This window comes from Leuresthes tenuis, unplaced genomic scaffold (assembly GCF_036924035.1).
Source record: "Leuresthes tenuis unplaced genomic scaffold, fLeuTen1.0.hap1 SCAF_7, whole genome shotgun sequence".
NCBI classification, from domain to species: Eukaryota; Metazoa; Chordata; class Actinopteri; order Atheriniformes; family Atherinopsidae; genus Leuresthes; species Leuresthes tenuis.
This window is the reverse complement of record NW_027325361.1, coordinates 21,229,469-21,253,800: the sequence shown is the minus strand read 5'-3', so window position 1 is coordinate 21,253,800 and position 24,332 is coordinate 21,229,469. Positions and strand designations below refer to the sequence as shown.

The window sequence follows — 24,332 nt, the reverse complement described above, 5'->3', positions numbered from 1 at the left end:
GTTCAAATGCGTCTGACACCTGATCAACACAACTCATGTCTGCTAAAGTCATCTTAACACAAACAACTTTGATTACCGTTATGGCAACAAAACAGACAGTGAGACACAATGATTCTTTTTTTTTTTTCCCCGTTTGTTTGGCTAACATATTACAACAATTTAGCCTCGATTTAGTTTCAAATCTGATTCAAATGTGGAAAAATGAAAATAAGTTTACAGAAAGTGAAAACTAAAACTAAATGGCAGCTATAAGCAAAGTGTGTCAGACACAACCTGTGACACATCTCAGGTCAAATGACTAAAAGAAAACCATCAAAACAATAAAACTAAAAGTAAAATTAAAGTCTAACATGACCACGGCTGGAGGTCAGCATTAACAGCCCCGACAGGAGCTCCGTGCTTTAAGTGCTAAAAACACAGAAGAAAAGATGACGGATCAACCAAAATTGAATAGACCATAATTTAATGTTGTAGATAATCACACCCACCAACTCTCTGTCCCCGCACAACTTCAAGTCTGTCATTATCAGTAGCTTTCTTATTTACGGCACAATATGGCACTCACTCACATTTGCGCACACATTCTTAAATTCATTTAATATTATAGTCCACAAATTTATATTCTGTCATCTCGTAATTCTACATCACTACTTAGTTAAATATGTACAAGGCTGGGCAAAGCTGAGTCCTTCCGATCTCACTTCAGGGACAGTTCAGTTTTGAAATAAAATTTAATTTCCTTATTAATTCAACAGGTAGCAATTTTTCAGTTACTTGTATTGTAAGATCCAAAGAGAAACACGGCAGCAGTGTTTTCACAGCGACTCACTTTAAATTTCCCCCTTTTCTTTAATACAAGAGTTCATCTCATCGACCTCCTTTCTTTCCTCCTCAACTGACTCTTACAGAAAAGCATGAAGCGAAGGGAGGATTTGGCACACGGAGGGAGTACCATCGAAACCAGTAGTGATAGACGATCAGTTCTAACAGTAGATACTTGTCCTTGAGTGCAAACAGTCCTGAGAGAAAGTTTATAAAGGTGATGCATATCCAACTCATTGAGTCCTGCGATTCCTGTTCAAGAACTACTCCAAACTTGCCAGAGTAACAATGAGGGGACAAAGGATGAGGAGACACATTTATTTTGGTCCACCCTTTCGATTCCTTTACTCAAACAGCATCTCTTTCTCTTGTACCAGGACTGATCTGTTTGGATGTCCCTTTATCCAGGCCATGGGAGGCTGTTTTGTCACTTTCGCGCCACCTTTGTTTTTAAGGATGTGGGAGATTCATTCGGTCCTCTATTAGCGTGTTGTCAGGGCCCTGTGCCTCCATGCACTGCTTTACAGTTGCTATGACTCCAGACAGACGTCTATCAAGAGCTGCAAGGTGTGGTTCAGCCAGGACAGGGTGAATAGGATCAAAAGCCAACGCTTGGCGCATAGCTGAACTTAGAGCTCCACCTTTCAGGAAGTTTAATCTGTTCCACGTGGACACACGGATCCTGTCAGACAAAGGGAAAAGAAATATTACAAAAAAAAAAAATACATTTAAGAAAAGGTAAAAAAAGAAAAGAAGAAAAAAGAAATCCGAGCATGAACTGAGATGTGATCCATTCTTGACTTACATGCAGCACTGATAGAGAGGTGCCAAGATGCTTCGCTCATCCAGAGCGGCGTTGCCAAAGCTGCACATAACAGAGAAAAGCAAAGAAAAGCAAATAAAACAGACATTTAAAAGGCAGAGTAATGGATTTAAAGTTCCTCATCACCGCAACACACACAAAAAAAAGCAATAATCACATTTTGTCGGCCATGGAACCAGAGTCTACAAAACTCCACAGAAAAAAACCCCAAAACCAAACTAAAGTAGGCAGTTCCTTTGACCGCCCACAACCGAGAACAGATTCTGTTCAGTGGCTCCCCAATCAGCCGCTTAAAGCGGGAATTAGTGTGAACAGTAGGACTGCAGGGGTTGGACAGTGAAACTGAAACACCTGGTGTTAGACCAAAATCATTTATTAGTATGGTGTAGGGCTTCCTTTTGCGGTCAATACAGCGTCAATTCGTCTTGGGAATGACATATACAAGTTCTTTTAAGGCATTCTTCTTGCAGGAGAATGTCCTGCAAGGTCACTACGTGATGCTGGTGGAGGAAAACGTTTCCTGACGCGCTCCTCCAAAACACCCCAAAGAGGCTCAATGATATTTCCATCTGGTGACTGTGCAGGCCAAGTGAGATGTTCAACTTCACTTTCATGTTCATCAAACCAATCTTTCACCAGTCTTGCTGTGTGTATTGGTGCAATGTCATCCTGATACACGGCACCACCTTCAGGATACAATGTTTGACCCATTGGATGCACATGGTCACCCAGAATGGTTCAGTAGTCCTTGGCAGTGACGCGCCCATCTAGCACAAGTATTGGGCCAAGGGAATGCCATGATATGGCAGCCCAAACCATCACTGATCCACCACCATGCTTGACTCTGGCATGTAACAGTCATGGTGGTACGTTTCTTTGGGGCTTCTCCACACCGTAACTCTCCCGGATGTGGGGAAAACAGTCAAGGTGAACTCACTCATCAGAACAATACGTGTTTCACATTGTCCACAGCCCAAGGTTTGTGCACCTTGCATCATTGAAGCCGACATTTGGCATTGGCACAAGTGAGCAAAGGTTTGGCGATAGCAGCCCGGCTGTGTATATTGACCCTGTGGAGCTCCTGACGGACAGTTCTGGTGGAAACAGGAGAGTTGAGGTGCACATTTAATTCCACCGTGATTTGGGCAGCTGTACTTTTATGTTTTTTGGATACAATCCAGGTTAGAACATCCCTTTCAGACAGCTTCTTGGTGGTATGCTAACATTACCCTGGATACCGTGGCTCTTGATACATCACAAAGACTTGCTGTCCTGGTCACAGATGCGCCAGCAAGATGTGCACCAACAATTTGTCCTCTTCTGAACTCTGATATGTCATCCATAATGTTGTGTGCTTTGCAATATATTTGAGCAAAAGTGTGCTCTTACTCTGCTAATTGAACCTTCTCACTCTGCTCTTACTGGTGCTATGTGCAATTAATAAAGATTGGTCACCAGGCTGGTCCAATTCAGCCATGAAACCTCCCACACTAAAATGACAGGTGTTTCAGTTTCATTGTCCAACCTCTTTATGACCTGTCCGGTGGAATAAATATTCCCCTCACTGCCCCATAGTTTAGATTCTTACATAGCAAGAATGGATGCTGATTGGCAGAATCTGCTGATTCAATGTGGCTACAGCACAATCAGCATGTGCTGTTTTGTGCTTATTTCATTCATTTGCCTTTGTGGTTTGGCCGATGGGGAACCCTGATCAACAGAAGATCTGGGTCACAGAATGGATTGTTTTCTCTCTCTTTTGAGAAAACACTCCTCATGTCAGTGTAGGATACAGCACTTTATAATGCGCTGAAAGGCATAGCTGCCATTTCCTCTCAAAGTCGTGGCTGTTTTCCCGGTAGCACTGGTTTTGGTTCCCTATACTACTTTAAACTGAAGCTTTAAGTCAGAAATGTATGCGTACATTTTCACAATTCAAATTAAATTGAAATTTAAGAGCTGCATAATAAGAAGGTCAACTCGCCAACTAAAAGGATGCAGTGGTCGCCTGAACTAGCAGGAAGGAGATTTTCCATTCTGTTTTCTCTCTGACATAAACTGTGGATGAATGGCAAAAGCAAACAAGTCTGTCTGGATTGTGTTCTTTATTTAACACTTTCACTTCAGCTGCCTTTAGCAGCATTAAAGAGGTGTGTGTGAAAGCAATAGTTGCTTTACCGGCTCGGTCATCTCACCAACAATAATCGCTACGTCGAACTATGAACATGCATATTAGTTCAAATTCTCATAATGACATAAAGCAATGCAAAAAAAAACAAAACAGGCCACACTGCTTCAGAGGTCCAAACAATGGGCAGCTTTGAGTTAGCTGCAAAAAGAACCAGGGCTGACTCAACTTCCCATGTCTGGAATCAAAAAATTTAATTATTCACTACTTTGGGCTACAATAAAATGAAAGTCATTCGAAGGAATTCCATTTTAGCACAAAAAGACGGATGTTGTCGGTTGGTTTCTCATTCAGTGAATAAAAGTCAGAGTTGATGTTTGGCGGGGGCTATGTGTGCGGTGTGGTTGTCAGTGTGATGTTGTCTGTGAAAAAACAGTATGATCGGATGTGTGTTCTTAAACTTAGATGAGAGTGTGAGTTTATGTATGTGTTCATTTTTATTATGTAAAGCACTTTGTGCTGCTTTTGTCTCAAAAGTGCTATATGAATAAGGTTTGATGTGATGATAATAAAATGTGTCTGTTGAGAGCTGCCAAGAGTCTCCCGTTTCTCTGCTAAAATAACAATCAGAGATGGAGTCCAGAATCAAGACAAAAATGTTCATGATGTCCTTGGTAAACAAATTCAGTTATTTCGATAGACAAACTCAACATTTCCAGAAATCTTTGCAATCACAGTTAAATTCATCAAGTCAAGTGTGGAAACCTTCCCACGGTTCAGTCTTGATCATAAAGAAACTAACTTAAACGAATGACGAACAACTTGTGTTTACTGTGAGTCAGTCGCAAGAGACTTAACGGCAATAAAGGGAGTTGCTGAAAAAAGATGTGCAAACCGCCAGCTGTGACAAGAGGCTGAGTGAAAATAAAAAAGTCTGCTCAAGCCAAAGCATCACTGCTGCCAATTTTTTTTCTTCTCTTCTTCCTGTAAATACAACACGTAAAACTAGCTCCATTCATCCGGAGGAGCGTTCGTTTTCAAATGCCTTCCCGTTATTGCTCACCTCTTCGCGTTGTCGAGCAGAATAAGCATGCTGGCGCCGCCATCATCCTGGAAGCTTTCGTAGTGGTGTCGATCAGCATTCCCAATGAGATAGTCGAAAACAGCCGTGTCAATCACGTCCAGCAGCCTGGGCCCTGCATCATATGGGGGCATTTTCTTCACCGCCTCACAGTAACTTTCATCATACTCCCACCTGGATCATAAACACGACAGTCCTTTGCAAATGAGCCGTGTTTTTATCTCATTTCAATGAATAAATCTGTCATGTAGGCAAGAACACGTTGGTGAAACGCTGCCTCTGAAATGAAAACACGGGAGATCAAACCATGCAGGTGGTGTCAGTTTCTCTAGTAAATGGTCACCACCTGAGCGACAACATGCATGTGCTCGATTTGGGAAACGCACGGAACCTCTGCAACCGAGATCCGATTCTTTTATGGTCGTATAACTGATCTGCATACGTATTCAAACTCAACCCAATCACAAGAAGCTGAATCAGATTTGAAAGGAAACGGACTAAATTTGCTCGGCAGGTGTTCTATAAAGTCAGCATTTCCTTAACATGTCATGACCGGTAAGAGCTAATCGTTGTGAAAAAGGCAACTCATTTCTGATGGTGAAGGCACTTCATTGTGCTGATGGTTGCGCTCCGTCGACACGAAAGCAGCTGCGGGTAGAAAAATTCACGTTTAATTTATCCCTCCCAGCTTAATTTTGATGATGCAATGTAACTGCAGCAAAAATGATGACACCACACATGAGAGCAGAACAAGGGAGAAGCCTGGACTAACACAGGAGGAACAATGGCTCTACAGTCTGTCTATTTATAAAGCTCAACACGCAGGCTTTTGCAAAGTCATGCATCTCCAGAAATGAATACAAGAAAAAATAAATACAAGCACAAAATGAATGTGTGCACTGGGTCACGGCTGTGCTAGTTCTTCTTATACTGGGTTACACATTTGGGTTTAAGTGCCTTTGCAATCTGATATCATGCAATCAGTACTTTAAGCATCAAAGACAGAAAAAAAAGCCCCAACAGTGTAAGAAAGTAAACAAATGCTTCTGTCACCAATAAACAAAAAGGGATACAAGAGATCCACCTACATCTTGCTGTCAAAGTATGATCACTTCTGGCTCCAAAAAAGCCCCATCCTAAATCAAAATATTGCTGCCCTTTCTGATCTCACTTAGGTGTCACATAATCATCAGATTTCATCATCCTGGCTCCTCAGGAGGCGTTTCTCAGAATAAAAAGGTGTAGGTTGGGTGTACCTCCATTAAAGAAACACTCTAGATTTACGGACAAATTAGCATATTCCCAGATAAACATCAAAAACTATAATTCACTCAAGTAAGAAAAATTCCCCAGACTTTGAAAACCGATGAGACAAAAGGAGAGATCTTCTTCAGATTTGCACTCAGTACCCACCTGGCCAGTTTCCCTTCTCTATACGTGCGTCCCCATGGGTGTCTGTGCTTCTGCAGTGGCCAGACATCTGGCAGCCAAAGAGTTAAAGATCCCTCCATTATTTCTCCCTCAGCACACGCTGGCTCAGTCTCCCGACAGTAGTAGCACTTTCCATAGAAGCATGTATTATTACCTGGAGAGAGACAACAACCATGATGCAATATCATCACTGAAACAAAGACATGGTGGTGGTGGTGGGGGGGTGTTAGTGTGAGAAGTTCTTAGTTCTGAGAACTAAGAAACTAAAGAAAAGGTGCATTCCCACTGTGTGCCGACACACACACAAACATCTGGTTTATACAGACTCACCATTCTCATAATGCATTCTCTAATCCTTTATCCTAACTTTCGAGGCTGAATGTCTAACCCCAACTCTTTCCCTAAAACCGAACCATGACCACATTCAAACCTGTGCCCTGAAACCACATGTTAACCCTCAAAAACCCTCGCTCTGTACCTGTGGGGGCCAAAATCTCTGCCCCCACGTTCACAGGAAGTTAGTGTGCGGTCAGATTTCTGTCCCCGTCATGCTGGCTGGCTTTCAACTTTTGTGGTATAGTACAAAGATTCTGTGGTCATATATATATATATATATATATATATATATATATTGTACGGCCATTTTTGTTTTCCTTTCTCTAACAAGCAATTCAAACAGATAATTAATGGTTAAGTGTGGTCAGAAGAACAAACAGGTAATGCTGTCGTTTGCCAACTCATCTGCGAATATATTGACAAACAGCTACCGTGGAACGAGAAGAGAAAAATCTGTAAAAGAACAAATAAACTGAGGGAAAATAAAGTAGAATAAATTCAGTTTTGTTTTTCTTTTATCGATTCCCAAATAGCAAAAGCAGTTTGAAGATTGTAAATCTTTATGCGGCATGTATAAAACAATGTTTCATATAAAGAATTTCTTTAAAAAGAAGCACGTTTTCATTCTTTTTTTATTTCATATATGTATGTTTAATTCAAGGTTATTCTTCTGATCGACTTTCTAATTATTTGGCAGAATATTCTATGGATGGAGCGAGAGAAGACGCACACAGTAAAGCCTTGTTTGAACTGCAGGAAGCTTTTACCTCATCCGTTACAGATATTCATTAAAGAGAATCATAAGAAAATAAGGGAAAATAGCAGTATTTAATGGAATTTAATGGAAATGAGTGAAGGTTGACATTTGAAACTTTAGACTTTTTAAAAGTGAATACCCAGAATTCCTCCCTACCTCTCTATAATCTGTAGTGATCTCCACCCAAATGTGGTGCTGAAACTCCTACAAACTCTACAAAAACCAGATGGATGCTGTTACTAAACCTCTGTCCTGTTAGTGGCTTTAATGCCTTTATTTGTCCACGTTTCGTTCTAATATTTGCAGTTTTACCATCGAAGCAGAAAGCAAAGGGAGTGTGTGCGAGTCCGTTTATTGCCCTGCATTCGAAAGGCTGAGAAAAAAAAAAAAGTCAGTGAATAGGTAAAGATAAAAACTATTTCGATACTTGTTACACGACAGCGATAACACTGCACAGCCCCCAGGAATCAACCACCTTTCAGTCCAAACAGAAGCCACATCTGGGTGCATCTGTCAACGTGCACCAAAAACATTATTTATTTTGCACAGATTAAAACAGCGAGAAGGTTCCTGGTTCGAACAGTTAATGGGTGACTCTAAACTGTCCCTAGGAGTGAGTGTGAGCGTGCACGGTCGTGTGTCTCGTTTGTCTCTGCCATGGACTGGCGACCCGTCCAGGGCGTGTCCCGCCTCTCGCCCAATGACAGCTGGGATAGGCTGCGGTTAAGATTATCCAGTTTTTTCTCTGTAAAAAGGAGATCTGCTAAGAGATCAAAATAAGAAACAATCAGAATTTTGTGCGCGACTACATTTTTCTGGTGTCTTGCACGAGGGTTAAACAGTGCTTTGAAGTTTCCTTTAATAGGGGCAGGCGCTTTTCTTAAATGTCACATCTTTGTCGGGGAACTGTTTATTGTGCTGGTTTTTACTTTGACCAAGTGCAGACAACCACAACCGTTTAAGGCAGTTAGAGAGATGAGTCATGTAAAGTTGACTCGCAGTACGCAGCACTTTTAAACGTAATGGCACCTTTTGAGCATACGCCATGCAGCGCTCTGAGACCCCTTCGCAGTTGACTTGATATCAAAATGACTTTGATGGAAGCTAATTTTTTTTTTAAATCTTCATGAAAGGGATATTTTTCAGAATAAAAACAGAATAGAAAACCAACCACAGACAACTGAGGGTAAATCAGTTGACGAATGGAAAAACATGAGGGTCCAGGTCATTAGTCAATGGTTTAATACACCAGCACGTTAAATGAAGAAAAAAAACAATAGTCTTGTATGTTTTGAGCTTAAAATACAATGACACCGGAAAATATCAAAGGCTTACTCCTGTGGTTGGAATCCCATTCGAGTCGAAGGTGAAAACACCAGAGCTCTGCCAAATGATGACTTCATTTCCAAGTAGTGACATCTTGTCATTACAACCATGCATCTGTTAAATTTGCATGTCCATTAAACTGCAAGCCCCCAGTCATTTCCTCCACGTTGAAAGAACACCCAAAGAACTCAGAGGCTGCCTATGATGAACAAACTGACCTTTATGTGGTAAATTACTGGAGTTCCCCTTTGATATAGGTAATATTTTTTTCCATGAACAATGTGTGCAAAACATGTCAAAGGTGCCTTGTGCTGTGTCCACAAGCTGCTATTGTTTTTTTTAAGTTGCCCCCCTCCCCCTCTCCATCTATAACTGGTGGAATCATACAATGATTCCTTTCACTACTCGCGACTCTAAGACATCAACCGTGCCACACCTTCAGTAAACCGGACATGGCGGGGTACATCCTGGTTGTTAGAGCTCACAGAGACAGGAAGAAAGATACAGGAACTGTGAGCTAAAGAGTGAAAGCCGCTGACCCGAGAGTGAAATCACGTGTATAAAAAGAAAGGGAAAATCATCAATTCAGTCACACCACACTCGCACTGAGTGAAATGATAACCCTCACCTCTAACTAGAAGTTCATTTGCAGAGTTGGAGGGGACCAAAACAGGGCAGGTACTCACCCTGCATGAGAAAAGTGCTCAGCAGCTGGTCAGTGGCCACGGGTTTGATCTCTGTTCGCAGGTTGACGTGTCGGCCCACCACTAGAGGTGCTCTCCTGTACCCGAGGATCCTGCAGAGAGGACAGAGGGCCAGGGCACGATATCAGGGGATTAGCACACAAGAGCTGCCTCGCTGTAAGATCAGAGAGGGTGCAAGAGCAAATGACAGCCTTCAAACAGTGATTCTTACACACCTGTCCAGGTGAAAAGCAGCCACCTCTGCATTGTGTCTGTCATAGCCTGCATATGGTTCTCCTTCAACCACATAGTCTCTGTTGTATCTGAGGAGCCGAAGGGAGAAATAAGACATCATGATCACTCTGAAGCGGAAAGTTCAAGAGTTTAATCCCATCTTTAAAAAAAAAATCTGACCTCTTGGGTTTGAAGACAACTTTCTGTCCTCCATCCAAAACCAGCAAAGCTTTGAGCTGTGTGCCCTTATAGCCCACATCAGCGCGTTCTATCCGAGCAGTGCTCAGGGCGGTGAGCACCGCAGCCAGCTCAGGGGTCTCCTCGGGGTACACCTCTCTGGGACCCACCCACTGGCTTGCTATCTCCCACGGAGACTGGAGAGTGTGGGTGAGGCGAGCTCCCCGAGGCAGAGGGAGACCGGCTTCCATCTGTTGGAGTAGAGTGACAACACTGTATGAACGTGAAAAATACACAGAACATAAACATGTGATAAAGGCTCTCTAACACTGTTGAGCATCCCGTCTTCGAAGGTCGGCACATTTTTCATACAGCACGGAGTGATCGCTGCGCACTGACCTTGCGAAACGCTCTGAGGTCCCGCCGGCTGGCAGCAGATCCTTCACCTCCATCCAGCAGGAAGATCTTGGCCAGGCCCAGCAGGAGGAGCACGGCACACAGCACCACCACGCGCTGTTTGAGCTTCATCTCCACACTGACCGGCCCCGATCCCCTCCTCACCCGATGTGTATGTCCCCCAAAGCTAATCCCACTCACCCCTGATGCATGGCCCCTGGAGCGCACTGTCTCCCGCTGGACAAACTCCTGTAAACTACGGCGGACTGGCTGCTTCTTCCCTGGAGCTACAGCGGGGCCAACACGCCGTCACCTGCAGGGTGAGAGGAGGGAACTAAATGAGAGAAAGGGGGGAACCAGGTCAGGGAGAGGAGAAAGGGTACACAACAGTTGTGCTGTCAATAATGTTTGTGCAGAAAAGTGATTGATCTACTGCCCCTTTGGTCCCCCCCCCCACCCAAGGGCAGAGGACGACCCAATTCTGCAGCTCGGCTTAAAGCTCCGCAGCATGCAACTGTGCTTCCAAAAAAGTTTGGATGCGATGTTAAGCATAAATCAAAACAGAAAATCAAAATACAGCATGAAATCACAACATGTCAAGTATTTAATATACTTTGATGTTGTGTTGAATGCCCCGCGACATCTCTCCAGCCGCCAGCCGCCAGCAGGCAGCTGGAGAAAATGTGCCCAGCTAAATAAATAAAGAGGTCACTTGGCAACGGGTCGGTAACATGATTGAATATAAAAAGAACATTCCAGAAAAGCTCTCAAATGCACACACGGAGAGGGGAGAGGGCACAAGAACGCGCCTGAAAAATCAATGTCACTCAACAGAGGTTTATCCCTGCATCAACAAACGGAAGCTAAAACCCTGCACAAGCAAACAAGATGTAGAAAAACACGGCCACCGTTCTCCTGAAGCAAGCTCATTTAATGTGAAAGCAGTCCTGGGCTTTGGCTTAAAAGAATATTCAATTCTTTTTTTTTTTGGAAATCATAGACGTGGAGCCATTCGGAATAATAAGGAAAGGGAGCATCTGCCTCCTTATGGGGGCACAATTCAAAACCCTGCATCTGTGATGGTATGAAAGTGAGTTAGTGCACATGGCATGGTAATCTGTGTAAGGCTGTCAATGCTGATCAGCAAGATATGATGGCATCGAGATGAAGCCTTGTAGACGAATCCTGTGCCAGTACTGGGGGGCTCTACTCTTTTCCCCAAGATGAGACCCATTTTTACACCTGGTCTCATTTTTATGGGAGCAACTAATACAGTCTGATCTGTGTAAGGTGGATATACACTAAAGATACCTTTCCCACCAAAGCTGTGTTGTGTGCCAACTGCAAAGTTTTACGGGTTGCTAACAGTGGGTGGATCTTCAGGTCGACCCAGTGAACAGATGGTGGACATTGTCCTGCTGTGATGCAGAGATGGACACAACACAGTCACCGTCTAACGCTGCAAAGGAAAAATAGCCTAAATCTGTTAACAGAAAAATAATACAAGGCTCAATTCGTAGCTAAATAAATACAAACACGGGCTGAAACACGGGATGTTAGTTCTGAGCCACAGCGGCTACGTTGATGGGATCGACGCGTTTACCTGACAGTCGCTTCGCTGTCGTTCATGTAAATCGTCGTCAACAACCCCACGGTAATGTCGTCGGATTATCGCACAGTGGCAACAAGGGAGCGATGAGTGAGCTAAACCACCCGAAATGTCGGTTATTCAGCTCAACCACCTCGGGTTAAGCCACGCAGGCAACCGCTTTACCGATACAATCGGTCTTTCATGATGTTGCTGTTCAGCACCAAAGAGAAAACGGCTGCCGAGCACTCACCGCCAGAAACCCATTGAAAACATCCGAGTACCACTTTCAACGAGGATTACTCCCACACTATTCGCCCCCGTCAGCACACTAACATCTTCCAAAACACGATAACATCTTCCTCAACAGGGCTAGCTGCTTAGCAAACTGCTGGACACCTTGCTGTATTAGCTAAAACAGCCTGTTAGCTGCATGTCGGACGTCGTATGTTGTGCTTCCTTGGCTGACTTACCTTATGGCCATGTGCAGTTCGTAATATATGAGGTAGCTTGCTGTTGTCCGTAAAGAAAGTTAAGCAAAACGATTTCACTGGGTGCTACAAGTCTGTCATTTTCTCTGTCCCTTCGGCGGTTCCCTTTCCTCCACCCTTTTCTTCCATTCCTTCTCTGCTCTGCCGCGTCCACTTCCGAAACACTTCCTCCTGCTGCACTAGCCGCAGCTGTCCACCAGGTGGCAATATTTCACCATGAGCCTGGCCCCGTCGTTGCACAGTTTTTAGTTGGAAACTCGAATACAGCGCTCTTTTCCACCACAACGGTGACCCACAGTTTTTTACTTATGACTCACGAGTCCTTATAACAGGTCGTGTCTGTTTGTAGTAAACAACTTTGTTGTTTCTTTCAGCATTGTGACAGGTGCAACATTAAGCAGTGTCCCATCACATCCTGCCCCCTGACTGGGTTGTTCAGTGAGAACAATTAGTTTTACTAGAAAAAAATAATTGGAAGTTACGTTAATAAAGGGAAAGGGAAATAAATTTCTTCACATAAACAATATTTACCAAAGACAAAAGTAGGAGGGGGAGGGGTGCAGCTAATTTAAGGAAATGTTTGATAATGTGTACCATGCTAAATAAGCTTTCTTATCCTGGCACAAAGTCATTAAAATGTTATTGATGTGGTCGTTGAAGAAGCCCTGGACTAAAGCACTCATTTTTCATCCCTATCTTATGCAGAGGGTGTGCAGTGTTGTCCTTTAAGTTTAGCCACTTGTGAAGCATTCTGCCACTTCTTTTCATAATCAGCTCCAGAGCACTCCTATGCACAGGGCTCCTTTCTTAATCCGCTTGTTCTGCCTCTTCTGGTCAGTTCCTGACGCTGCTGCAAAAGAAGATTACACTCTTATCTCTGACTTATTGATGCAACATCTCTGCTAACACTGAAGCTTCCTCAATAAATACAGTCTGGAGACAGCTCAGTGTTGCATATCCAGTTAAGCCTGTTATTCAGTAAAACACCCAGGCATCTGTGGACGTCTTCCAATTCCACTGCCTCCTCCAAGGTGGAGATATTAGGCCTATTCTCATTTCCCCTAAAATCCACATTCGGCTACTTTTGTCTTGTTCAAATTCAATGAGGTCATGCCATCATTAAAAAAAAATCCTTACATTTCTTTCAATAGTCATTTCCAACCATGATAGTTCCGCAGCATTTGAGACTATGTAGCGATTAAAACAGAAACGAAAGCCACTTCATAGAATTTGGTATTAAACCACTTCAAAAGACTTACATAGTTTTATTGGGATATTTAATACAAACATGAGAAAAGTGAGAGAAAAAAAAGTGACAAAACACTGGTGTTATTCTTTTACCGTCTTTTGGTGACAAAAATCAAATCCCCTTCACTATCTGACCTCTCATTGTTTCTCATTTTTTTCATGTCATTCTTTCTTAATGATTGAAAGCTTACATTTATAGTGTAATGGGTGCGTTTATAACATGGCATAGTAATCCATCCTGAAGAAAATGTGCTGACAACTAAATATAAGCTGCATTTTCCCCCCTTGATATTTCAACTCAAACATGTTTGGTCATAAAAAAAAAAAAAAAAAGAAAGAACATTTAATACTTTTAAGAAGAGGTTACACCAACAAAAACATTGTGCCCTACAACACTCAGTCATCATTAACTGCTCGGAAGCAATATTATAGCTTGAAATGGTCTGGGTCTGACTGTCAATTACCACAACTCACAGTACCTCATTCCATAATCACACACAACCCTCAACAGAATGACACGCAGAGAGCTGAGGTGTGGAGTAAAAAAGGGCAGAGTGTTTATTGGTTCTTAGTCTTCACACTGGGCAGCACATCGCTCAGAGGTGAGGTCACAGCGCTCGCCACAGTCATAAAACAGACAGAGACAGACACACACACAGAGCCAGGTAAAGGTCATTTCTATGCTCCCCCCCCCCTTCAACTTCTTTGACTTGAATGAAGGGTGCTGCTGTTGTTGCTGTCCCTGGTAAACAGTGAATGATGCCTGACTGGTGCCCAGGCGACCCACAGCCGCACTGGTTCAAAGAATAAAGTAACACTTGAAAATCTTCACATGAACTGTTAAATGTTCTGCATGACCATTAAAAAGACTGAATTCAGAAGGTGAGTCACCCTAAACAGTTAATACAGGGAAGTTAAGTAAAGTGTGCATATGCAGACTGCAAGGTCCGTTTAAAGGAAACGACACGATAGGAAAGCAGAGAATCTTAAAGCATGGAATCAAGTTTCTTCATAAAAACCGAAAAAAAGATTACTTTAAAGAGTGGCGGACACTTGTATTTTTCCACTCTCAGCCAAAAATAGATCCAAGGGCAATAAAGTTAGTAGTGATTTGGCTCAAAAATCCAAGAAAAAACTGAAACGCCCCCAAATCCAACACGTTTCTATTATTTTGACCATATACTGTACAGACACCAATCAAATATGAATGTAAACTCAGGTGACAGCGAGGAAAACGTCACAAAAAGCGCTTGGCATGATCTGGAACAAAACGATTGTTAAACTCAAATCTGAACCTTCAAAGATGCCACCAAAGCAACGCTTACGTACAAAACTCAAAAACAATGGAATTCCCATCAGTTACACAGGTTGCCATTTCATTTCTCTTTTTCCGTCATCGCTGTCACGTAACAGCAGATAAAGCAAACACAAAGAAAGGAAGTGGGAAAGGTGATGTTTACATGTCAAGATTTGGAACCATCCCAGCTACTCGTGTCCACAGTCCTTCTGAAAATCTTTCACCTTGATCCTTGCTTAAGTGGACAAACATAGACAATACTTTTCAACTCGGAGCTGGTTAAACATGTCGGAACTTTGAAAAGAGCGAGCAACCAGCATTTGTGTTTAAACAAGGTTTAACATTCTGTCACCACCCATCCTGAAAGGTTTCAATCACGTTGAACCCGTTTTGTTCACAACCCCTTTTTGTCCCTTTGGCTAACCAGCAGTATTCATAAACCAGTCAGTCTCCACAGTACTTCAGTCTGGGATTCTGTCGCTTCAAGCAGTCTCTTTTCCTCAGTGGATGCAGACAGATGAGTTCAGTTTCCACTTCCTATCTGCTCACAAGTCCTCCTTTCTTCATACTTCCAGTACAACACAACCCAGTGTGGAGTTGTAGTGCGAGCTGGCAGTCACTCACACAGATGATTGGGTAGCTGGTCCCCCCCCTCCCCTCCCCTCCCCTCCCCTCCCCTCCCCTCCCCTCCCTCCCCTCCCTCCCTCCCTCCACTGCTCAGCAGTGATGGCAGCCTCCAGGGATTGCCTAATCTGGCTTGAATTACATTGCCTTAAAAAAATAGAAGTATGCACAGGCATCCAAATGCACACATATTTGCAGCGACTGTCACATTACGCAGGCCTGTCTTTGGCTTCCTCATTCATTCTTCCACAGGTTCATCCACTTTCTCGTCTGTTTTAGTCCAACACAGAGACATGAGCATCTCTTGAAATTGACTGTCCGACCTAAACAATAGTAGCCAAGATGAATTGTTAGACTATACAGTATATTGTGCTGAGGACAGTTTGAATGTGTCTCTATGAACTAGACATCAGCCCCGGGAAGAGGACAGACTGTGAAACACAGAGAGAAATCAGTGCTGCAAGTGTGGCTCACTCGCTCCTCTCATCGTTCGTTCTCAACAGCCTGGAAAAAGCTGCGTTTACTGCACCCCAGTGAGAGGCGGGACATGTAATTCTACACAATGCACTTCCTACTTAGACAGCACATGTGGAGCAGTGAAGGGATTAGGCAAAAGATTGTGTAAACATACAATGTAAACATCTGGTTTGAAAAAAAAAAAGTTGATTCCAATTTGATGTTTGAATATTACGGGTCAAAAAAACAAAAACCAAACCCCAATCTATAACGGTTTTCAACAGCCTCCGGCTCGTGTTTTCAAAAAAACCAACAGCAACACTATTTGTGTGGCACGCTGGCACGTCTTCGATACACACTGGAAGTTGTAAAGCTCATTTTTCCATGCTGACATTCCACTGCAGCGTCCTAACATTTAGTCAACCTGAGGAGAAAGCGCCATGCTAACTTGGCACTGATTACTACCAAGTTGCTTCTGCCATTTCCAAATCAGATGGAACTTCGTTAGGGCCAGAAACCGAGCTGGGACCCAGTTAACAGAATGTGGGGCCGATAGATTTTCTCTTTTTAAAGAAAAAAAGAAACAAAATTTACATGTTCAAAAAATATTCCAAATAAATGTTCCAAAGAGGAGAAGAAAAAACAACAAAAACGTTACATTCAAATGTAACAGACAAACCTACATGACTGTGCAATCATCTATGACATGGTAATACTGTGAACTGCACCACCCCCACCCCCCCGAAGAAAAAACTAACAACACAAAACAACAAAAACAAACAAGACTTAAAACAGACTCTTTATGGCTCCGGGTAGCTTTGAGTGTCTGCTCCAGACCATGCTCCAACCACAACAAGCAACAAAGAGCAGAGGAGATAAAATCCTGCATCAGGAGTTCCTGTTTCTTACTATCTTGGACTCTTTTCACAGTTTCAAGTTTTTAGTGTTTTGTATGTGTGAATCCGGTGAACCCCGCATCGCCTCACGCGGGTGATGTTGGGCGACAGAGAGCAGACTACACTGGAGAACAAAAAATATAGGTTAGAAAAGGTTCAAGTGTCTGCCTGACCGTGAACACACCGTAGCTTAAATTCTGGGAATATTGTACCGAGGTGGAATACAGACAAAAAATCCTCAGATTTAAACTCCCCGACCCAAACAGTTTTACAAACGCACAAATCTGTAAGCAACATTTCGTATGTACGCCAAAAAAAGAGCTATGTTCTGTAATAAAAAGTATACACATTCAGGAAATGTGACAATTGATTCAACCAGAACTAATTGTGAATCAGAGCCCTTGTGTTTACAGCGATGCAATCAAAGAGGCTTCTGTGTGTGAGTTTGCGAGTGCACGGTTCATTAAATAATCATGTGTCTTTAAGCCAGCGCAAGAGACTGAAGAGACCGACAGCTGAACGCCTGAAACAAAAAAAAAAAAAAAGAAAAGAAGATGCTCTCCAATCCTCCGACGTCCAATGGGTTAGTCCGATGCGAGTGTGTGCGTTGTGATTGTGTGTCCAGCTGAATAAAAGATGGAAATCTTACATCTGGAGGGGGATGTGAGTAAAATAGTCTACCCCTTCAAAAAGAAGCTAAATTAAGTAGAGGATTAACACTGCCCCCACCCTCCCTCCCTCCCTCCCCAGGGACGGCTGGTCTGTAAGTGAGGAGGAGTAAAAGGGCTCCACTGAAGTGCTGAACAAAAGACACTGAGAGCAAACAGGAGACAAGAGCAGTGGTGCAGGTCCTTGTTCAGTAGTCAAAACATCCAAAACAGTCACTTCTGTCCACACAGACTTGCTCTCACACACACAAATACACAAGGAACTCTGGTTAAGGCAGTGGTGGCAGGTGAGGCTGAAGTGAGGCCGGGCTAGAATCGAAGAATTGGCTGTCAGGGCTCATGGCAGTGAAAGCTCCCACTACTGAGTTGGTACTCTTCCTCATCGTCTTCATCCGTTTCCTCACTCTTCTCTCCTTTGCTCAGTCGCACTCCTCAGCTTCAGTCACTCAAATGACATCAGATTGGCTGGCACCTGGGGGAAAAAAAATGTACATTCACAAAATCTAGGTAACTGTCAACTGTGTGTGTGTGTGTGTGTGTGTGTGCGTAAATGCGTGTGAAGCTTAATACCTGTTGTCTGTTGCTCTGACAGGCGGCACTCAGATGTTTGAACCAGAGCAAAGCATTCATTCTGTTCCCCGCCTGGTACTTGTAGGTGTTACCTAGGCAACAGAGACAACCTTGTGAGATGCTGAATCTCTCGTCGCCATTCGCGCCCTAAACAGACTGAAAAGGTGCCCAACACCCCTGTCGACTCGGACCAGCCCAATAAAATGCACTCTCTTAAGCTAAGAAAGAGAGGTGAAAACAATCTAAAGTATCTTTTAGATTGAATACAAACAACACAAATGTGTGTGGTAAGGTGCAAAAATGAACCGTGGTGACCATGGGCGTGTGCGTCTCACCATGCTCAGAGTCTGTCAGTAAGAAGACATCAGGATGCTCGGGGTCATCGGCCATCATGGCCATGAGGCCGACCACACACACGCTCTTGCTGGATGTGGATTTGAACTGGTGAGAGGACAATTGACAACATAATTAGCTTTCTCTAAAACGTCTCTACTGATCTATACGATGGCTTTTTTTTAAAAACATTTTCAGTCATTTGTATGAAAAATCAGTGAAAGCAACACTTGCACTGTGACACATAGTGAGCACTGAAATGTATGAGAATCCCTGCTCTGAACTTTTCTATATACATATATAGTGTGATATGTAAAAACTGTGTTGGTAAGATTGCTCCATCGCTTGCTTTTTCTGTTAAACGCCGTGCTTTGAGAGAACACCAACATGATGGATTTTTAAAAGGAACAAAACCACCACACAGCAAACACAGCACCTCTCTTTGGCACAAGATCTTCAGGTGTCTCTCTGCTCTATTTTGCTTAATCCTCCATCTGTTCTCTGTTTCTAGCAGAGCCTCTCTCAGCTATTAACAGCTTGTTACGTTCCTCTTCAGATAGCTTTTCCATTGAAATTTTGCAAACATACAATTAATGATGCAAATTATCTACAAGAATCTGTCATGGAACTGGTACATTGCCTCATACTCGTTCCTATAACCACAGTTTATGACCCATGTGCTTCTTCAAACGGTTCCCAGCGATAGGCACAGTTGGCTGAATGGAGCCCATCGGAGCTGAAAAGCAGATGGTACGGGCTTAAGCTGCTAAAACCTGAGCAGGCCGGGAACAGAGAAAAGAAGAAATCTACCTGGAAACTAGTATCTGTCAGTCTTAACAAATCTTGTCATAAGTTGTGAAACCCAAACACAGACAAGCTGTGTGGCAGCTAAATAGACTGTATATATTACTGGAATATAAAGTTTATAGGTACTGCAGGAAACTGTTAAACACAGTAATCTGCTTAGTGGTAGAGAGATGTGCGGGCAGTCTGATGTGTACATAATTCCTGTGTAACCCTGTCTCATGAGTGGGCTGCCTAAAAAGGAACTCAAGTCATCAGGAGCTGTGAATATTTTAGAGGATATATCAACACAAGCTTTATGTGTAACCCCTCAGTTTTGCATATGCCCTCCATATGGTTCTCATCAGCCTGCGAGTGACACACAAGACTGCAGTGATGTCATGAGTCCCATTATTGAATGAGTGCTACCATCTGTCTGTCCACCAGCAGCACCAGGCACGCACACGTACACAAAAGCCCTGCATTTCATTATTTCATCTTCCAGCTCTCATCTTTTTCCCTGCCTCCTTGCTTGTTCTTTTCTCTCAGCTGGAGAGTACAGTAACAGCAAATATTCTTCACACCCACCCTTCTTGCCATTATATCACGCTGAAAGTACATGAAAAATGTGTAGCTTGTGGTCTTCATTTCCCTCTTCCTGAGTTTTTTTTTTTTTGTCTGAGTTCATTTAGTAATTAAACTTTTTTTAGGAATGCGTAAGTAATGGCTTTCATGTGTCGTCTCCTAATAAAACAGAGGGTGCTTTGGAGTCATTTGGAACATTTGCTCTCCAACAATTGCAGTTCACATGGAGACTGAGCCTCACAACATCCATCTGCAGTCCTCACCTGCCCAGACAAACGGCACCTCCAGCATCTACTGCATGAACGCAAGTTGTGACCACGTGCGTCTGTGTGACTTACATGTTTCCTCTCAGTGGCCTTCAGAGACTTGGCAGGGTAGTAGTAAAGCTGGGCTCCACAAAGCGCGACCCAGTATTTTGTCCAAGATGCAACCTGGGTGGAAAAAGTGAAATCCAGTCATGCATTCCACTTAAACTGGAGAAGAGTAAGTGATCTTTTTGTTGATGGAATGAACAAAATGCAAAACTGTTCTACAAAAGATACTGTAAATTTAAAAAACTAATACATAAAAAAGAGAGGCAGAATTATGAGATGGAGGAAAAGCAATAGAAATAAGAGCTTAAGTGAACCCACTAATTAATATTACTGGTGTGGACAGACTGGCGAAAGGAACGACGATGAAAACTAAAGCAAACAGGCAGACAGAGGTTTTCTGAAGGCTACAGATTCTCTGAGGCCTAATATGTGCTCTGCAGACAGATTTTACTGCCCATATGCTCCTGTATGGAGTACATGTATGAAAATCACATGAAAGCACGAGTGTTCGTGGTTTTATGGGTATGTATTAAGGTGTGCGTGCTCTCACAGTGGGTTTCTTTCCCTCCTTGAGCACAGTCTTCCGTCTCAACACGCCTTGCACTGTGACTGCTCCAGGGTACAAGTGAATGGCAAGTTCTTCTGACTCAGCTGAGCTGCAACAGGACAGAAACAGAGATCACACGCTACATATGCAAACATAAACACAGCCAATCACACATGAATCAAAGATGCAAAAACGCCAGATCGAATCAGAGATAAACTCCAAGTACAGGCAAACGCACTCTGCACAAACACCTTCAACCCTGCTTCGTTAACCAGCTCATTTTTTCAAACGACACCCTTTTTCTGTCTTACTTTACACAGACTCTGATTTCACAGATATAAATCTTAGCGCTGGAAAAGAAGATGCGGGGCGGGCAAGATGGTGTGCAGATTTTGTCTGTCTGGATGAGCAGAGCGGGACGCTCTGTGCAGAAGCCTAATGAAGCCTGATAGAGCGAGAGAATAAGAGAAACCATCCATAACCATGAGGGCAGCTTAATGTGCAAGCAACACGCGAATTGGCTTTACTCTACTTTAGGAATGGGGATCTAACAGTTTGCAGCCAGCAACATGTGGAATGCAGTGTGCCTGTGGAAATTCTTCTTTTGCTCCAAACTGTGAAATATGTTGGAAAAGTCTAAGATGATCCTTATTTCAGGGACTGGAAAGATGAGAACTGAAGCACAGGTACCGTGCACCAGATCTCATCTCTCAGGTTGCAGCCTTAATCAACCTTTCTGTTAATGTTGTGAGAGTCAGACACCTTGACTTTAACTCCCAAAATGTATGTGTGAGTGTGAGACAGCCATGCAGGAAATTGAAGAATGTAATAGTTAAATTACAGAATGATAGTATGTTGCAAAAGACACGAATTCTCAACACCAAATAAATCCCTTTCCCTTCACCTGCGTTGTGATTTCACCAACACACGCACTTTATTTCTCATCCCAGCACTACACGCTAAGCATTAGCACGCACAGGCCCCTGGCAGTGACTGAAGGGCAAAAGGTGAAGGTAAGAGAGAGTTTGGTTCAGATCAAGTTGGTTCCGGTCGGGTTGGTTGTACCTGCTGGGCCTCAGGACTCCTCTGTAGGGGATGCGGGCCACACGGGTCACAGGGCCCAGAGAATGATAGAACCGAGTCCTGTTCAGAGTAGGATAAGATAGGATAGCACAGGATAGGGGGCATGGGACACTGTTAAGCTATGTGGCTGCTTCTGCTCTTTGTTGCTTTTTTTCTGTTTACTTTACATGGGTTAGGGCTGGATGAGGAGCAGTCACTTAGTTAAGAGTTTAAAGAAAGAGGTTAGGGTGATGTTTGACCCTTGAGCTGAGGAGTTTTATTTCAGATCTAGTGAGCGTGGCTCTATACATTTATTTACACAGGGGCACTATTGATTAAAGGATTTAAATGACCAGCACATAGTAAACAAGTATCTTTATGTCTTTGGTGAAGGCAGAGAGCAACGGTGGAGGGATGAGGGATGAGGCATGAGGGCCTCGTCTGCGAGTCTTAAAGCAATGCTGTGCATGGCGTGTGTCACTTTTAATGGCAGGCTGTTTAGCATAAGCTTTAAAAATGAGATGATCACATTAGAGATGGGAGTGTTTTACGATCTGCTTTTGCATGTGGATGTGATGGGAAAGCACTGCCGACATGGATGTGTTACCTTTCAAAAGCTGGCCAGGACATCTCTTCACTGAGCTCGGAGCCTTCACTGCTCCCTGTACACAAGACACAAATCATCAGGAGAATGTCAAAGAAGATACAAACTGCACATGCTTATAGGAATACAGACTTTAAACTGACCAAGTGAAATGCCACTGGACAGCGTTGAGCTCTCAGCTTGTCCCCTGGTGGGACTGTTGCTCTCCAATACGCTGTCGTCCAACAGATGGCGAGAACCAGCATTGGGAAAAGTAGCGCTTTTAAACTCCACCGTATTCATCTTATGGATAAAACTGGAAACACACAGAACACAACAGACAGAAACACAGAAGCGACAGCCTTTTTAATTCAGGACACTGGAGTCAACATGTAGAAAACACTGCCAACAAACTGATTCAACCAAACAAAAACCAAAACAAAACAACTGACTTGTAGCCCAAGCTGTGGCACTTCCTGTGTCCGTAGGGCAGCAGGTTTCTGGGAGACGGAGGTGTGGCCGGGACTTTGGTTCCCTCACCTGCTACTGAACACTTGCGGCTGCAGAGAGGGGATGCTGATGCTTCCTGGCCTGTAAGTAAGATTGGGAACAAGTCACACATTTAGGAACCAGGAAAACTGAAGATCAGCTCACTGGTGACCGACACTCAAACTCACCAACAAGATCCTCTTTGGAGGCGTTGGCTCGGGGTGTGCTGGTACCTGGCTCAATCTTCTGTGACAACCTATGAAAAAAAAGTATTGGTAACCATGACGACATCCACTTTATGCGTTATAAGCAACAAGACCATTGACACAACAACTATCTGCAAACTCATATAGACATTCTACTCTGCAGGATTTGTTTCTTACTTGTAATTTTCATCTTCAACAAACTTCTGCAGCTCCTCGATATACCTCACCGAGTTCAAATACTTCTGTATGTGAGGCAGCACGGGAATATCTGCGAGAGGGAAGCCACAGACAGATATCAGAAGAAAGGAAAACAACGTGATCCCCACACTACACCAAATGTGACAGATCACTGGAAGGACTGAGGATTTGTAGACTAACTGTGACATGAGATTAATCAGACGACTTCCTCACATAATAAAACATGGATCCACTTCTGTCTTTCTAACCTCTACAAAGCCTTGCTATCAGACAAATGTGTGGCTGTTTGAGCCTCACCGTAGGTACAAGATCTCTGCAAGTCCGATATGATTCTGAGAATGTTGTTCATCAGGTTGGATCTCTGTTCGTTCTCCAGTATGCTGCCCGTAGACGGGTAAGCTGAGTCTATATACGTCAGATCAGACAGGTACATGCCTGAAATAAAGCAGAGACAGAATAAGAATTTACTTATTAATGAGAAATGCACAGAACTTATCCCTGATGCACTTAATCTTCAGTAAACTAAGGGCCAAGGCTCAAGCCACATGAGAATAGTTTCCATCTGCCTGAGGTGCATGCAACAAACACTGAGTAATATGAGGGTTTTCCGAACACATGGAGCTCAGCTCATTAGACAGAAATCATGTCGACACAAGCGAGGCTGGACTGCACAACAGAGCCAGATCTCTACAGATGCATGATGCAAGTGTCAAGCAGCTGTGGGCTTTTTGGTCTAAGACCAGCTGGCAACTGTAGAATGCTTGTTTGATAATACATGGGCACAAAACAGCTGGGGAGAAAACCCTGCCTGACTTTCGCTTTAGGTTACGTTTTGGCTCAGTTCGAAATAGACGTTTTTCACACCCCGATCTGCCCACGCAGGACTCTTGTGGATGACAGCTCTTCTCCTCAGCCTCTCCAACTCGAGGCCATCTCTCACCGCCTCCAGTTCCCCCCTCCAGTTGCCTCTTTTTGGCAGACTCACAGCGGAGCTAAGACTCTTAGTTTCCCATTGAATAAATATTAACATTACGCAAACCAAGGAGCAGCTTTCCACCATTCTTAAGAGAGATTAACAAATTTCTGAAGTGTATAAATGATGTCCTTTTGCTTCCATTTTCCCCTTTGTCTTGCTCAATGTTTCTTTCTCACGCCAGGGTTGGGATTGAGTGCAGATGTAAGAAAAGTTATCACATAGTA

At 43.4% G+C, this 24,332-nt stretch overlaps 2 protein-coding genes across 7 annotated transcripts in view; both read right to left on the bottom strand.

Annotated features, from left to right (window-relative positions):
- Positions 1-446: 446 nt before the first annotated feature.
- fam20b (FAM20B glycosaminoglycan xylosylkinase) lies at positions 447-12,447 on the bottom strand. Of its 2 annotated transcripts, none has more exons than XM_072389848.1 (9): positions 12,256-12,447; positions 10,198-10,528; positions 9,802-10,049; positions 9,624-9,710; positions 9,391-9,500; positions 6,268-6,439; positions 4,837-5,028; positions 1,628-1,687; positions 447-1,504 (listed from the first exon to the last, which is right to left on the bottom strand). In XM_072389848.1, the coding sequence occupies exons 2-9, from the start codon at positions 10,324-10,326 to the stop codon at positions 1,273-1,275; spliced, it is 1,230 nt and encodes a 409-aa protein (XP_072245949.1). In that variant the 5' UTR covers positions 10,327-10,528; positions 12,256-12,447; the 3' UTR covers positions 447-1,272. The 2 variants fall into 2 exon arrangements, with proteins under 2 accessions (XP_072245949.1, XP_072245948.1); XM_072389847.1 differs by having other exon boundaries at positions 10,198-10,507.
- Positions 12,448-16,172: 3,725 nt separating this feature from the next.
- The window catches only part of ralgps2 (Ral GEF with PH domain and SH3 binding motif 2), a 57,986-nt gene continuing 49,826 nt past the window's right edge, over positions 16,173-24,332 (bottom strand). For 4 of the 5 annotated variants that reach the window (XM_072389883.1, XM_072389886.1, XM_072389884.1 and 1 more), the window contains 12 exons: positions 23,430-23,567; positions 23,112-23,202; positions 22,917-22,984; positions 22,692-22,830; positions 22,404-22,555; positions 22,264-22,318; positions 21,660-21,737; positions 20,598-20,703; positions 20,072-20,164; positions 18,368-18,473; positions 18,033-18,124; positions 16,173-17,934 (listed from right to left, as the gene is read on the bottom strand). In XM_072389883.1, coding sequence (XP_072245984.1) covers positions 17,905-17,934; positions 18,033-18,124; positions 18,368-18,473; positions 20,072-20,164; positions 20,598-20,703; positions 21,660-21,737; positions 22,264-22,318; positions 22,404-22,555; positions 22,692-22,830; positions 22,917-22,984; positions 23,112-23,202; positions 23,430-23,567 — 1,148 coding nt within the window. In that variant the 3' untranslated portion in view covers positions 16,173-17,904. The remainder of the gene's footprint in view (positions 17,935-18,032; positions 18,125-18,367; positions 18,474-20,071; positions 20,165-20,597; positions 20,704-21,659; positions 21,738-22,263; positions 22,319-22,403; positions 22,556-22,691; positions 22,831-22,916; positions 22,985-23,111; positions 23,203-23,429; positions 23,568-24,332) is intronic. The other variant, XM_072389887.1, reaches the window with a different exon arrangement.